General features: G+C 40.7%; 1 protein-coding gene across 1 annotated transcript in view; it reads right to left on the minus strand.

Annotated features, from left to right (window-relative positions):
* Positions 1-14,755, minus strand: part of LOC126282520 (vacuolar protein sorting-associated protein 45) — a 105,846-nt gene that overhangs the window by 28,330 nt on the left and 62,761 nt on the right. Inside the window, exons 7-9 of the mRNA XM_049982185.1 lie at positions 8,991-9,131; positions 7,569-7,706; positions 7,329-7,487 (exon numbers count right to left, since the gene is read on the minus strand). Coding sequence (XP_049838142.1) covers positions 7,329-7,487; positions 7,569-7,706; positions 8,991-9,131 — 438 coding nt within the window. The remainder of the gene's footprint in view (positions 1-7,328; positions 7,488-7,568; positions 7,707-8,990; positions 9,132-14,755) is intronic.

Below are 14,755 nucleotides of genomic sequence, written 5' to 3' on the forward strand. Positions count from 1 at the left end.
TTCAGCCAGTTCTGGAAACACAATATGCAGTCACACCACATACTGCAAGACAGTAGTGTTAAACATAGCGTGTGTTTCACCTTGTGGTCAACAACAGAACTGCAGAACTTTGCTGGTGGGAACTTGGCCTATGGCATGTACCTAGTTCCCACCATTTAGCTGGGCCTATAAGGTGCTAATTACCCTTCTCATTTTCATAATGAAATTTTCACTCTGCAGCGGAGTGTGCACTGATATGAAACTTCCTGGCAGATTAAAACTGTCTGCCAGGCCAAGACTCGAACTGTGGGCCTTTGCCTTTCGCAGGTAAATGCTCTACCGACTGAGCTACCCAAGCATGACTCATCCTCTCACCTACGGTAGAGCATATGCCCTGCAAAAGGCAAAGGTCCAGAGTTTGAGTCTCAGTCCAGCACACAGTTTTAATCTGCCAGGGATTTTCATATCAGCACACACTACACTGCAGAGCGAAAATTTCATTCTGGGAACATCCCCCGTGCTGTGACTAAGCCATGTCTCCGCAATATCCTTCCTTCCAGGAGTGCTAGTTCTGTAAATTTCGCAGAAGAGCTTCTGTGAAGTTTGGAAGGTACGAGTTGAGGTACTGGTGGAATTGAAGTTGTGAGGACAGGTCATGTGTCATGCTTCCGTAGCTCAGTTGGTAGAGCACTTGCCCCTGAAAGGCAGAGGTCCCAAGTTTGAGTCTCAGTCTGGCATACAGTCTTAATCTGCCAGGGAGTTTCACACTTCTCATTTATTTTCTTTTCGTTTAGCCATTAACCTGACGTGCTGCTCATTTCTTCCTTCATTCTAATTTTTTTTCTTTTCTTTTCATACTCCGTAAAATTACAAGACAGAGTGGCTAATCAATATTTACATTCAGGAGTGCAGATACATATATTTAGGAGGGACAAGCCGCCCTTACCACAGACTGAGAGGGCCCACCCTTTGTGTGGTTGAGGAGAGAGAAATATCTGTGTAGTTTCTCTCATCTTTCTTTTCTTGCTTCTTGATTCCCCCTCCCCATGTCCATATCACATTGTACTCATTTGAGTCTCATTTTTTAATATGTCATTTCCTCATCTTTCATGTTACTGCTCTCTTCCAACTTAAGAGGTTTTTTATTTACACCTGTTTTTTTATCATGTCACTGTTGATTTTCCCTCCTCCCCTGTTCTGATGCATATTTTTTAACCCTAAATTTTGGGCGACTTAAATTCTTAAACTGTCATATGTCTTGAATTCTCTTTTTTCCCCATAGTAAGTAATCTCCAGCTCTGGCGAAAAATAAATTGAATTTGTAGCTGATTGTTGTTTTATATTTGAAATACCAATTTTTGGGGAGTCCAAGATCCTGTGAAATAATCTGTAATACTGCAACAGTTTTAGTCAACTGAGAAAAACAATTCCAATTTCATGATAGCCATAGTGTTTTTCTTTCCTATTAACACAATAACAAGATTCTCTAATGAGTGAATTTATTACAATGGAATTTTTGTTCATATCATTTATAAAATTTTGAAACAAAATTTTCATTCAACAATCTCAGAATTAATGATTAATGGAAAATCTCATATAAAGATGTGAAACAAATACTAACAGAGAGATAAGAGGGGCTGGCCAGTACTTACCTCAGCTCAGTACAGCCGATAGATACACAAAACAGAACAGAAAATTTACGTTCCTAGCTTTCGGAACTTCGTTCCTTCGTCAGGGAGAAGAGAGGGGAAAAATGGAAGAAGGGAAAGTGGATTCAGTTACTCACAACCTAGGTTATGAAGCAACAGGGAAAGGTAAACAGGGAGGGTAGCAAGGATGGAGGCATGGTTGTCAGAGGGAAGCCAAAGATATTCTATTGTAAGTACTGTGCCAGCTTCAAACCAAAGAGGATGCATAAAGAAGTAAAGAGGTACATAGTATAAAGATAAACATAACTATGTACTATAAACAACTATGTAGGATGAAAAGATGCGTGAATGGCTAAAGAGGAAAGAGAAAGAGGAGAAGACTGAAGAGTAAATGGGAGTGAGGTTGGTTAACGTAGGTTCAGTCCAGGGGGATGGTGGGATGGGAACTTGCACTCCAACACATACTTTCATCCCGCCATCCCCCTGGACTACCTCACAATGCGACTCTACAGTGAACACTTCTACAGGCACTTGCACCAAGTTCCTGAAATCAGCTTGCCTGTGAGACTTGCAGGAGTAAACTTGCACAAGTTTTTGTTCAAATGTGCTTGCATACGTTAGTTGATAATGGACACATGACATTACAAAGTCAGAGATAAAATGAAAAAAAGTTAGTTCACGTTCATCAGGAAAAGGAAGCAAACCCTTTTATAATGAGCTCGACCATAATTCTACTTTTGTCTCCTCTGTGTTTATTGAAAGAGATTTTTATGTACCCAGAGTACTGTCCACAGAGTGCTAATGTAAAAGTTATATAACATTATCTCAATTTTGAAATAGATTAGATGGTCAATTGTTAAGAACATTGATATGGTACTAAAGGCAAAAAGTAAATATAAATTAAATAGCAAAATGAGGATGTTATAGTATATAGAAGACTAACAGGTGTATAGTTGTGGAGCAGTGAATAAAATCTGCCAGTGATGAATATTAAGGTCTGTGAGATCCTTTATTCCATATCAAAGGTTTATTCATACTGCAGGTTGAGGAATACATCAAGTGTTAGATGCAGAAGGGGGGGGGGGGGGGGGGGTCTATGAATTAAGACAGAAGATTTATCTCAGGGAGAAAGAGCCACAAATGCACATATTTTAGTCTTATAGTTGCTGTTCTCCCTGTTTTCAATCAATTCATATGAATAAGGATGTTGTGGTTTGGAAAAGCACCATACAAAAACCTACAGTAAATCTTAACCACATAATAAAAATTTGTTGGTGGTGTATCTTTAAAGTTGGATTACCTGTTTCAACACAGACCTCATGTGAAAAGTTCCAGTCATAAGAGCAGATGCCACCATAGTGCATAGGGTATAGTTAGCAAAAATTGAAAGTGCATACACAGTCTAATAGGGTTAAAACCAATTATATAAAATACTATTAGAACTTGTTGAGCTGCTCCCCAATAACTGTTTCCACGGAAGTGTAGAGAGTTTAATTTCAGCTTACAGGTCATCTTGAGCTGCTTTGTGCACAGTGACATCATATTATGGTCAAACACCAGTCCCAAAATGTGAAATTTGTGAATCACTTCCAACCATTAGTTATCCATTTATTTTTTCAGGGTATAGATGGACTGAATCCGCAGAGGATGCATGACCCAGGATTTTGTACATGAAAAACTATACCCCTTATTTTGGGTTAATACGCCTGTCTTCTGCTTGGTCATTTGAAGATTATGTTTTGCCAAGTGTAATGACACAAAACTATAGCACAAACAAAAGTCTCTCAGACATATAAGGCTGACGCCACAATTTGGTGGTGGTCGTGGTGGTGGTGGTGGTGGTGGTGGTGGTGGTAGTAGTAGTAGTAGTAGTAGTAGTAGTAGTAGTTGTTGTTGTTGTTGTTGTTGTAGGTATTCTGCCTTACATCAGGTCTTGTCGTGGGTTAAGCCTCTTCCACTTTTGTCTGTCCATAGACTGTCTTTTCATTTCTGAACATTTGTCTCCTTGGACAACTATTCAGAAACGAAAAGACTGGCTATGGGCAGACAAAAGTGGAAGAGGCAATTTGATAAGTCTCACAAATTGGAAGACCATGGGAGGATTATAATCTCTGAGACCTGAATCACCAGTATAAACATGTGAATGCGTCTGCAGTTGGCTCGAAGATCAAACAACAATAATCAAAAATTCATAGAGTGTTCCAATTTTGAGACTACAGACAGTAATGTCTCAGTACTTTATGATTAAAGTAGACCACTCAATGAAAAGCAGAAATGTTAAATTGTCAGTAGGCACACACAAATGAAGGAAAACTTGCTAGCTTTCAAAGTAATCTTTTTGACAACCTACAGTAAAACACACACACACACACACACACACACACACACACACACACACACACCAAAATGTGTGTGCATGCACCTATACCCCGGGTATGGTGCCGGCAGATTGAATGATATTTTGCTACAGGTGTGGTGGTTGTGGTGAGAGTAGTTTAGGGTGGAGTGTGAAGAGGGGGAGGGGACTGGGGGGAGGCAGGGAGAGCAACTGGTGGCAGGTGGCTAGCAGCTTGGAGGGAGGCCGGTTTGCTGGCTAACAATGAATGAGACAGGGGTGTCAGGTATAGTTGTAGCAGCCTGTGGGAAATGGCATATGCTGAAGGCGATATGGGGACACGAATTGTGTGGGAGGGGGTGACAGGACGGAGGAAGGAGGAACTGTTGGGAGGAGGGTATGAGGACTTTGGATTACTTGTAATTGAGGTCAGGATGTCTATGGAAGTGCAAGATGAGTTGTAATGATAACTTCGATCTACGTGGTTCAGAAAAGCTGGTGCCTAAAAGAATGACACAGATGACTCGGGTTGTGATGCAGCCATTGAAATTGAGATACTGTGGTCAGCTGCATGTGGTGCCATGCCACCAATTGGCCAACTCTGTCCTTGAGGACAGTTTGGTCATGGTCATTCATACTGGTGAACAGGTGATTGGTAGTAATACCAACATAAAAGGTTGTGCAGTGTTGACAGCAGAGTTGGTCACCTTTTCAGATTTCGCCAGTCCCCATCCCTCATGAATCTAGCACTGCAAAAACAGCTCTCCTTGGCACAGATATCCCTGAACCATCTCTATTTCCCCCTCAAGATACTGTTACTGTACAGTCCTCATTACATACACATCACATCCAAATTAGAAACCTTTGCATTCCAACACCTGGAGAAGCATTCCAGACACCACCTCCATAAACTGTCCAACCTGTTGACATCCTACTCCTGCCTTGGGACATCACTATCCATCAACATCCATTCTTCTCACGGTGAACCCCATTGTCAACCTCTCATAGCACTAAGATTCTGCCCAGCTGACCTCTTCAATTTATACATCCTCCAGAACTCCCTTTCAACATCCCACAACATCCAGAATCCAAGCAAACCCAAAACACTGTTATTAACCTCTCCACCAAAAACCTCAGTCCCACAGATGTTTCAGTCCTATCCGAAAGCCTAACCTTCGGCTCTACTCCCAAATTTAACCATGTTGGACTTGTCAGAGACCTACTCTCCTCCTCCTAATCCCCTTCTACCGATCCCCACGATGAAAATACTTGCTTGCCATCAATCCCTCCAACCAAAACCAACCTAATCCCTCCAACCAAAACCAACCTAATCCCAACACTGAATGCTCCCTCTCTCTCACAGTTGATACCACCATCCAACTGTGACCTTCCACCACCACGCCTCCCACTTAACCACTCCCTACTCAGCTTCCAGATATTCCTTACCTACAACTGGGCCTCACCATCCTTCCTCAGGGCCATTCCTTTTGGCAGAAGGAAGGACAGCCATACACAATTTGAAAACAGATCCAGAACTAATCATTCTCCCTGGGGACATAGGCTACACCACTGTTGTGATGGGTCGCAGTGACTACTTGACGAAGGCCTCCGCCTACTGTCTGACTCTTCCACCAGAGTGATTCAATTCCCGAAGTCCAACATAAGCTCTAATTCCTACAGAACTACATAAGCCCTTCCAAAAGCCTCTCGCCCAAGTCCACCTAGCTCCTTACCCCAACAGCACCCCATGCACTCGCCTTCTACATGCTCCCCAAAATACACAAACCCAATAATCCTGGACACCCTATTGTAGCTGGCAATTGTGCTCCCACTAAAAGAATTTCCACCCTTGTAGTCAAACACTTCCAACCAATTGCCCAAAATCTCGCCTTCCACATCAAAGACCTCCAATATCAGCACACCTTTACTTCCCAGATCCATACTCATCACTGTTAATACCACCTCCCAATACACCAACATCCCTCCTCACACAGCCTTGCCGCTATCCAATGCTATCTCTCCCAACTTCCTCCAGATTCCAAACTCATCACCTTATTCCTTATACATTTTAGCAACTATATCCTGACCCACAACTACTTTTCCTTTGACAAACAAATTCACAGCACAGTCATCAGCACTCACATGACACCCTCCTATACCAGAGGAGGACCATTTAAAGGAAACCTTCCCAGCCTCCCATAACTCCCAACCCATAGTATGGTTCAGGTATACTAATTGTCACCTTCCTGTACATTGACCTCCACCTCTGTTATGGCTCCATCCTGACCTCTGACCACATTAAACCCACTAACCACCAACAGCACCTGCATTTCCACAACTGCCATATCTTCCACACCAAAATATCCCTCCCAAACAGCCTCACCACCCATGTATGACATGTCTTCAGTGATGAGAACTCCTCTGTCCAGTATGCTGAAGGCCACACAAAGACCTTCACAGACAGGCAATACACCCCCCCCCCCCCCCCCCCATACAACATCTTAGTCCATTCCTACACTGTTCCCACTCCCAATACCTTGCACAGGGATCATAGCCCTGGGGGGAAACCAAGGTGCAAGACCTGCCCAATCCACCCACCCAGCACCTCCTATTCAAGTCCTACCACAACCTTATCCTACCCCATCAGAGGCTGTGCCATATGTAAAAGCATCAATCACATATACACTACTGAACTGTTGTCAAGAACATAGCTGACCACAAGGTTACAGAACTGTTCAATCTCACTGGCTACTTCACAACCCAAACTGTACGGATCTTGCATTCCACCACCAGCTTCTGTGAACTACACTGGTGGGAGTTATCCTAACAACACATCTTCCTCTCCTGTAATCATCTTGACCTCAATCTCAGGCAACCCACTGTCCCCGCACCATCCACCCAACATTCCCCCTTCTTCCATCCCATCATCCCCTTCTAATTCATATCTCCAGATCACCTTCAGCATGTGCTGCTTCCCATCCTCTGCTACAACTATACCTGCCACCTCTCCCTCACACAATGGCAGCAGGCAAACCAGTCTCCCTCTGAACCACAAGCCACCTACCCCCAAACCCTTTCCCTGCTTCCCACCTCCCTCTACCACCCCACTTGACACTAACCCCAAAACACTAGCCCCTCTGCTGCAAAATACATTGGCAATGTCAGTCTAGCCAGCACTATGTAGCAGCACAGGTAGGTGTGTGTGTGTGTGTGTGTGTGTGTGTGTGTGTGTGTGTGTGGGCGCGCTTGTCATAGAATAGCTCCAAAAGCTAGGAAGTTTTCCATCTTTTGTGTCTGCCTATTGAGTTCTTACATTCTACAAGAACTTCCCTACAACATTTATACCACATAACATATCATCTCACCTCTATTAACTCATCTGGAACACGACGTTTTCTCAGTTCAACCACCAGCCCATTTATATCATTGTTGGCATGTTTCTCATAGCGTAAAGCATATAACATCACTAGACGAGCTGCATCAAAATCTCTTACTCCACCACTGTCAATCAGTCTTCGTATTCTCTTAAAATAAACAGAACATGAAATAAATTTAATATAAACTATCTGAAAATGTAACTGCTAAATATTCAATCCTTTTCATACTTGCAGCTGCTGGGAATGTTCATTCTGGCAAGCCAACTCTTGCTCAAGTTCTGATACCTCCAACAGGTTATGACGGCTAACCAAAGATGACAGCTCACCCACTACTGTGACATGTTTGGTAACAGTTCCAGACATTTTCTGAAACAAATCAATATACAAGCATTTAACACAAACAATGAAAAAGTAAATGCTACTATGTTATCTTTCAGTCACATACAACAATATACTACCACTACAAAGAACAAGATTACAATGAATGAATATTGTGCAGTACTCATGATACATATTATCCAAAAGTAGAGTATGATTACATTTCTTAGCACAATGCGGGAAAGAGCATACATCCTGACCCTTATCCTCTTCTTTTTACTTTCCCTTTCTCCTTATATTTCACTGCTTTTCAAAGGAGAAGAAATCTTGGAATTTCCATTTGAAATCACAAGACGTCACACTCCCAATCAACCATCACATTGCTAACCCATCATTTACTGATTTCTCTACACACAATGCATTTAGCTGCAATGTTGTTGTTTCTCAGTTGCTCTTTACTTCATCGCGGAGAGGGGTGAGGAGAACAGGAGACATCAAGTACAATCAACTGTCCCAAGTATAATTTGTTGTGAAATGGCAGAGCACAGAGGCAGTCTGAAATGGGTGAACTGACAATAGATACTGTTGTTTCCAAGATGTATTATCAGTTGTTGAAGCTTCATTATGAACATGAATCCTGACCTTGAATACTGCTGATTCCATCTTTAATTTGAAACAATGGAAAATCCAGGACAGAAAGTAACAAATTATGACAAGGAAAGTTGCTACTCACCATATAGCAGAGATGCTCAGTCACAGATAGGCACAACAAAAAGTGTTTCACACTTAAAGCTTTCAGCCAATGGCCTTTTTCGACTACACACACACACACACACACACACACACACACACACACGACTTTCATCTGAGGCAACAGCAGTGTGGTTCCAGTTGCCTGAGACTGCAATCTGTGTGTGTGTGTGTGTGTGTGTGTGTGTGTGTGTGAGAGAGAGAGAGAGAGAGAGAGAGAGAGAGAGAGAGAGAGAGAGAGAGAGAGCACACGCTTGTGTGCATGTGTGTGTATTGTTGACAAAGGCCTTCGGCCAAAAGCTTTAAGAGTGAAAATCTTTTTGTTGTGCCTATCTGCGACTTGGCTATGTGGTGAGTAGCAACTTTCCTTCTCATAATATTGCTACATCTTCAATTTTACGTATCTTTTGTGACAGTTACAGGTCGGATAGCCTATAATTCGCTTTGTAGTATCATCATTTAATACGAACACCAAAATACTCTGTACTAGATTGAACAGAAATATAGCATGAGAAGATACAACCATTGTAACAGAACTACAATTTACAGTACAGTACTAATTCACTCACTTTGCAAACTTGCCTTAAATTGGGGGTAGGCTTCCACAAAATTCTTCATATCTGCAATACTTTCAACTTTTTTATGACTTTTTGCCTTTTTCTGGGAGTCTTCCATCAAAGCCTTTATTGTCTGCCCAATTTCTCCAAAATTCAGATACAGATTCTGAAAGAGAGATAAAAAAATTATCAGCTGTATGAAAAAAATGTAAAAATTGAAATAAAATAAGCATATTTTCAAAAATCAGGGAACAAATAATAGCTTGTAACAAAAGAAATCTAAAAAATTTGGAAATTTGTGGTAAGTTTCTATGGGACCAAACTGCTGAGGTATCAGTCCCTAGACTTACACACTACTTAAACTAACTTACGCTAGGGACAACACACACACCCATGCCTGAGGGAGTACTTGCACCTCCAATAGGGGGAGGGGGGGGGGGGGGGGGAGAGAGAGAGCCACGTGTGACAAGTTGCCTCAGACCGATCGGCTACCCCACGCAGCAAAAACGATTACCATTCAAAGCTACAACTTCTAAGCCCATATAAAATACAATTGTTTTGTGTTATAAAGGAAGTTCCTTTGCAATGAGGATACAATGCTGTCATGTTCAGAAATTCATCCACAACTTTAAACTATATCAGTCTACCAGGATTGTCAATAGTCAAAAATATAGACACCTTCAACAATAATGGAAATTCCTGTATGAGCAACATGTAAAATAAGGGAAAGGCAATCACTTATTTATAACAGGTTGATGTGTGGAGCATAGAAACATGTAATAGAAAATAGCATTCACACTAGCTCTCAAACACTATCTCTTTTAACAACAGATGACGTTCTGGCCCGAGCTGCCAGAGTTGGCGGTCATGTGTCGTAAGGTATGCTTGCTTGTGTGTATGGATGGTGTGTTTTTCTCTTTTGCCAATAAAGGCAATGGTTGCAACCTTTGTGTAAATGTCTTAGTTTTGCCTGTCAGCAACTTAACATATCTTTTTTACGGCAAGTAGCAACTTGTCTTTCCCTAAATTGTGAAAGTTCACACATTCACACACCACAGCATACACTCTCATGGTCACAGCAAGACTCAGTATGGGTTTCTGTGTGGTTGTGTGAGTGAATGTGTGTACTTCTGCTAAAGAAAGAGTTAGTGCTCCAAAACTAGTGTGAATGCTGTTTCTGTTACGTGTTTCTGAGCTCCACACATCAATCTGCTTCAGGTGAGTTGTTGCCTTTCCCTTTTTTTACGTATACACACTTCTGCTCTAAAATACAATTTAGCGCATAATTTTTTTAAAAACCTTTGTAGTTTTCAGTTTTCAACACACCAACCTGTCTCTCATCTATGCATTCTCTACATATTTGTCATCAGCATTCATTAAACAAATCGAAACCTAACAATAAAAGTACTAGATACAATTTTTTAAATTATGTTCTTTTCTAAATTGTACTATTTATAAGGCTGTATTGACATTTAGTTGAAACATACAGCAAACTGATTTATGAATAATATACCAAGCTCATACAATCTACTGAGTGAGCTGTGGTGGCTCATTTCTCCTTCCAACCATTGATAACTTTTAGCTGGGATCTCACCACGGAGCGCAGGTTACTCCCTCATGTGGTTACTGCTGCCTCGCCCAGTCTTCAGAAGCAGCCCCTAGAGGCACGTCTCGGGAGAGGCCTCTGAAAAGTGTGGTGCAAGAAGCTGATGGGTAGTTTTCGCACAGCATGGAGCCGGTGGCAGTAGAAGTACTTGGAGCAACGGACATGCAGTGCTGATCAGTTTTACGGGTCATCATTCACTCTTTTTTGCTAGAACTGGGCAGAAGGGAAAGATCTGGTTCGCTTACATTGTGCGCAAGTAATTGTTCACTTCTGTGCACCGATTTCCCATTCTGCAAGCTGTTTGATTAGATGTTCATGTTTATGTTCATTGAGTCATCGTGCACACCTTATTATTTGGCTCTGTGATTCTAGAATTAGTGTATTGCTCTGGGTGATTCTGATGTAACTTGTCTTCATCTGCTGACCAGCATTTCTTCTCAAAAAAATTTGCTACTGTTAATGTTGTTGCAGTTATGTAATGTGTCCAGTTGTCATGCACAGATATATCAGTACCCTAAGCATTATGCAGTTTTTTTAATGAAAAAAAAATTAATCTTATGCAAGAGAACCAGCTGTTCCTAAATTTTAATGTTTGCTTTCACAATGTTTCAGAAGATGGTGGGTGCTCTGGTACCTATCCAGTCCTTTAAAACATGTGAGCTCCAGCTAATGGTAAGACTCTAGCGAGTTGTTTATTATATTCCTTCCTGGAAGCAATAACAGCTCCCTTTCTGCAGTACTCTGTAAGTGAAGCTTATTTCCTAGGGCATATCAACTTACTAAAAAGGTCCTGTAAGTGCACACATGATTAAACCGTAACTTTTCTTGTAGTATAATCCAGTCATACACTTATATTTCTTACTTGTTAACAGCACTTACTAAGTTGCTGGGAGAGAGTTCCATGCTGATGATTTTTTCCACATCGACCTGGCTTATTTGTGGCCATGTGCATGGCTCTCTAGCATTTCCTAGCACGGCTTGCTATAGTTTGGTAGTCTTGCATCCTGGGTGTGTGTGCTGAAGCAGAGTATCTGGCGTTATGTGGCTTGCAATGAAATTTTGTTGTCGGTTAAGAGGCCTTTGATTAATTGGCTTCACACAAGAAAGTTTCCCTTTAATATTTAATACATATTCTACCCTTGTTCTAAGCTTTATTGTAAAGTTTTTTGGTGTAAACATTTTAGAGGTTTGCCTAATGTCTTAAAGAAATTTATCTAGAACTGTTTAAATTATTTTAATTGGCTGATTCATTTAAAATTGTTTAATTTAAAAATTTTAAAAGGTAAATATTGTAATTGTGTACATAGTTCTTCATAGTCAGCACGTACACAACTTTCCCACTAGAGCGCACCCGCTAAGCACAACAGCGCAGGCGCAGCGCTCATCCGTCTCAGCACTACGAGATGTTGCTGCCATAGAGACGGACCAAATTCTGCTTTCGCCAATCCTCGTATTAATATGTAACGCAACCAATGAGATTGCTGCTAACGCAGAACCTTTTCTCCTCGTGGATCACACTCGCGCAGTGATACATGAATGCGCGAGGTATTGTAACGAGTGTACAGACCTCCAATTATCCAGTCTGCATTTGTCTGCACCAGTCTACATTTGTCTGTACCAGCCTATAATCAAGTTTCAATCTGCACTTAAAAAGATTACCATATTCCTGTATATAGCCATGAAGATAAATGTATAGACATTTTTGTCAAGTATCAGAGATATATGGGAGAATAAGATTAACGTACCAATACCAAAGGAACTTCAGATTGTCAATTGTAAATAGCATCCAGAATCAAGTTAAGTAATTTTTATGCTTGTTATTATTTTAATAAATGTGTGTGAAAATTAATAAAGTACTGTTTAAAGTTGGTCACCGTCAATCTGCTACTCTAACCATGCAAGTGGCATTTCTATTGTCTGACCTAACGGCAGAAGATAAACACGTCATGATAAGACCCCGAGACACATTGCTGACACTCGCCTACTTCGTTAGAGCGACAAGTCAAATAATCAGATGGTGTGTGTACTGAAGGTCTTACAGTACACAAACTACAATTATTAAGGTCTTATTTCTTGAATTTGTTTCATAACCATTGACCATTAGAGAAATTTCATGTATAGAAAGGAATGGCACATAAGATAGAAATTAATACTTGAAACTGCTGACTGAAGAAAAGAAAAGCAAAAGAAAAGAGGTGACAATACATATGAGCAGAGAAAGAAAAGATGAAACCTGAAAACAAAAAATCAATGATAACTCATGAAAGATGAAAAGCACAATTTCACTATCATTTACTCATGTACATCCATCAAGTAAGGAAAATCATAAACATTGAAATTCCTAGTGAAACCAAAATGACTGATACAAATGTTCGGAATATTGTTACCAAAGTAGACACATACAACATTCAAATATGCAAACCAGTAATACTAAAATTCATTGGAGTTTTTTACACAAATCTGATAACCTCAAGATAGAGAGTAAGATGGAAATTACAACAATGGTATACTACGCCTTCCACATCGCTGGCAACGGGTTCTACACAATGCTGGTGACTACTCTGAAGGACAGTAACATGTGCAAACATTTAACTCTTTTGTGTCGGTTGTGAATAAATAGTTGCCACTATTTACATTCCAACCCTTGGTAAAGCATTCAGGTCCAGGCAAGTTCAACCTATGGAGCAGAATGAAGATACAGAGACACCCACCATTTGGCCTTTTTGCTGTATTTTGGTGCCATGTCATCAAGAACTGGAAGAGTCCTTGGAAGATTTGGCATTAAGTGTGTTTTTCAACCATCTTCAAAACTGCAAAACCTGTTGGGTTCGGTTAAGGATGATCTAGGCCTGAGGAAATGTGGTGTATACAAGATTCCTTGTCAATGTGGGACAGCATATATAGGCCAGACATGTTGCACAGAAGAACGCTGCAATGAACATCAGCGTCATACACGCCTTCATCAACCAGAAAAGTCTGCAATTGAGGACCATTGTCTGAATACAGGACATCGCATGATTTATGATAAGATGAAAGTTTTAGCCCGAGCATCACCTTCTCGAATTGAGTCACTAAGGAAGCAATACATACCCGTTCACCTGATAATCTCATCAACAGGGATGTGAGATTTCAACTAAGCACAGCCCGGAACCCTCCATTGGCTCCTGTTAAATCACGATGCAAAAATCAAAATTTTTCAATAACAGACCCATCATAACATTGGTCTATTACAGTCTTTTGTGAGTAACATCTTGCCGTACTGTTAGTAAACGTAGCATACAGCGCACATGCAGGAGAGACGCTCTGCGATTTTCGGTTTGAGTATGGCAACATCTATTTGCAAATCATTACGCATGCGTGATTTCCATGCCTGCGAATTCTTCGCATGCATATTCTAGAAATGGGGTATCGATGTGCAGATACCATCAGTTGAACCTAGCCACCAGCAAGGTTGAACCACCTGGAGACGTCTGACAGCTGCTCCAAGAAATACTGTGGAATTTGCACAACATGATCCAGCAGCAAACCCGTGAAGACTATTTACAAGTTTCTTCTTGTTTTCCAAAATTTTCAAATGGCCCCAGTTCCTTTTCTTGTAAGACTTTTACCAGTGACACTGAGGTAGTTTAATGAGAACTGAAGTGGTAAAATTAAAAGGAACAACATCAGATACAGACTTCAGATGGTGTTGTCATATTGTTACTACATAACTCCTTCTGTAAGTACTAGAATAAATTATCCATGGAAGACCCATAAACTCACCTCTCTCAAAGTATAAATATTTAGTCAGTGTAAATGTAGAATTAAAAAAATTCTAGCTACAGAACATGCTTCTTTTTCAATTCATGGATCAAATTATACAAAATCTAATTAACAAAATATTGTCAACTGTTATTTTCTGGGATGTCAAACATTTTACAGTGCAGTTCACAATATTCTCCAAGAGAAGCTCAAATATTATGGCAGCAGAGAGCTTTTTGGCAACAGTATTTAACCTACCCAACACAAACAATGTGAAGTATCACACTAAGAAACCCAGAGGGTGCACACAAAAACAGCATCTTCAAAATGGAGAATAATTACAACGGGTGATCCACACAGATGGATATTGGGTCTGCTCTTATTATACATAAATAATCTGCTATCATATATTCAATAAGCATAAATAGTTATCTTTGCTGATA

This window comes from Schistocerca gregaria, chromosome 7, assembly GCF_023897955.1.
Source record: "Schistocerca gregaria isolate iqSchGreg1 chromosome 7, iqSchGreg1.2, whole genome shotgun sequence".
In the NCBI taxonomy this organism is placed as follows: domain Eukaryota; kingdom Metazoa; phylum Arthropoda; class Insecta; order Orthoptera; family Acrididae; genus Schistocerca; species Schistocerca gregaria.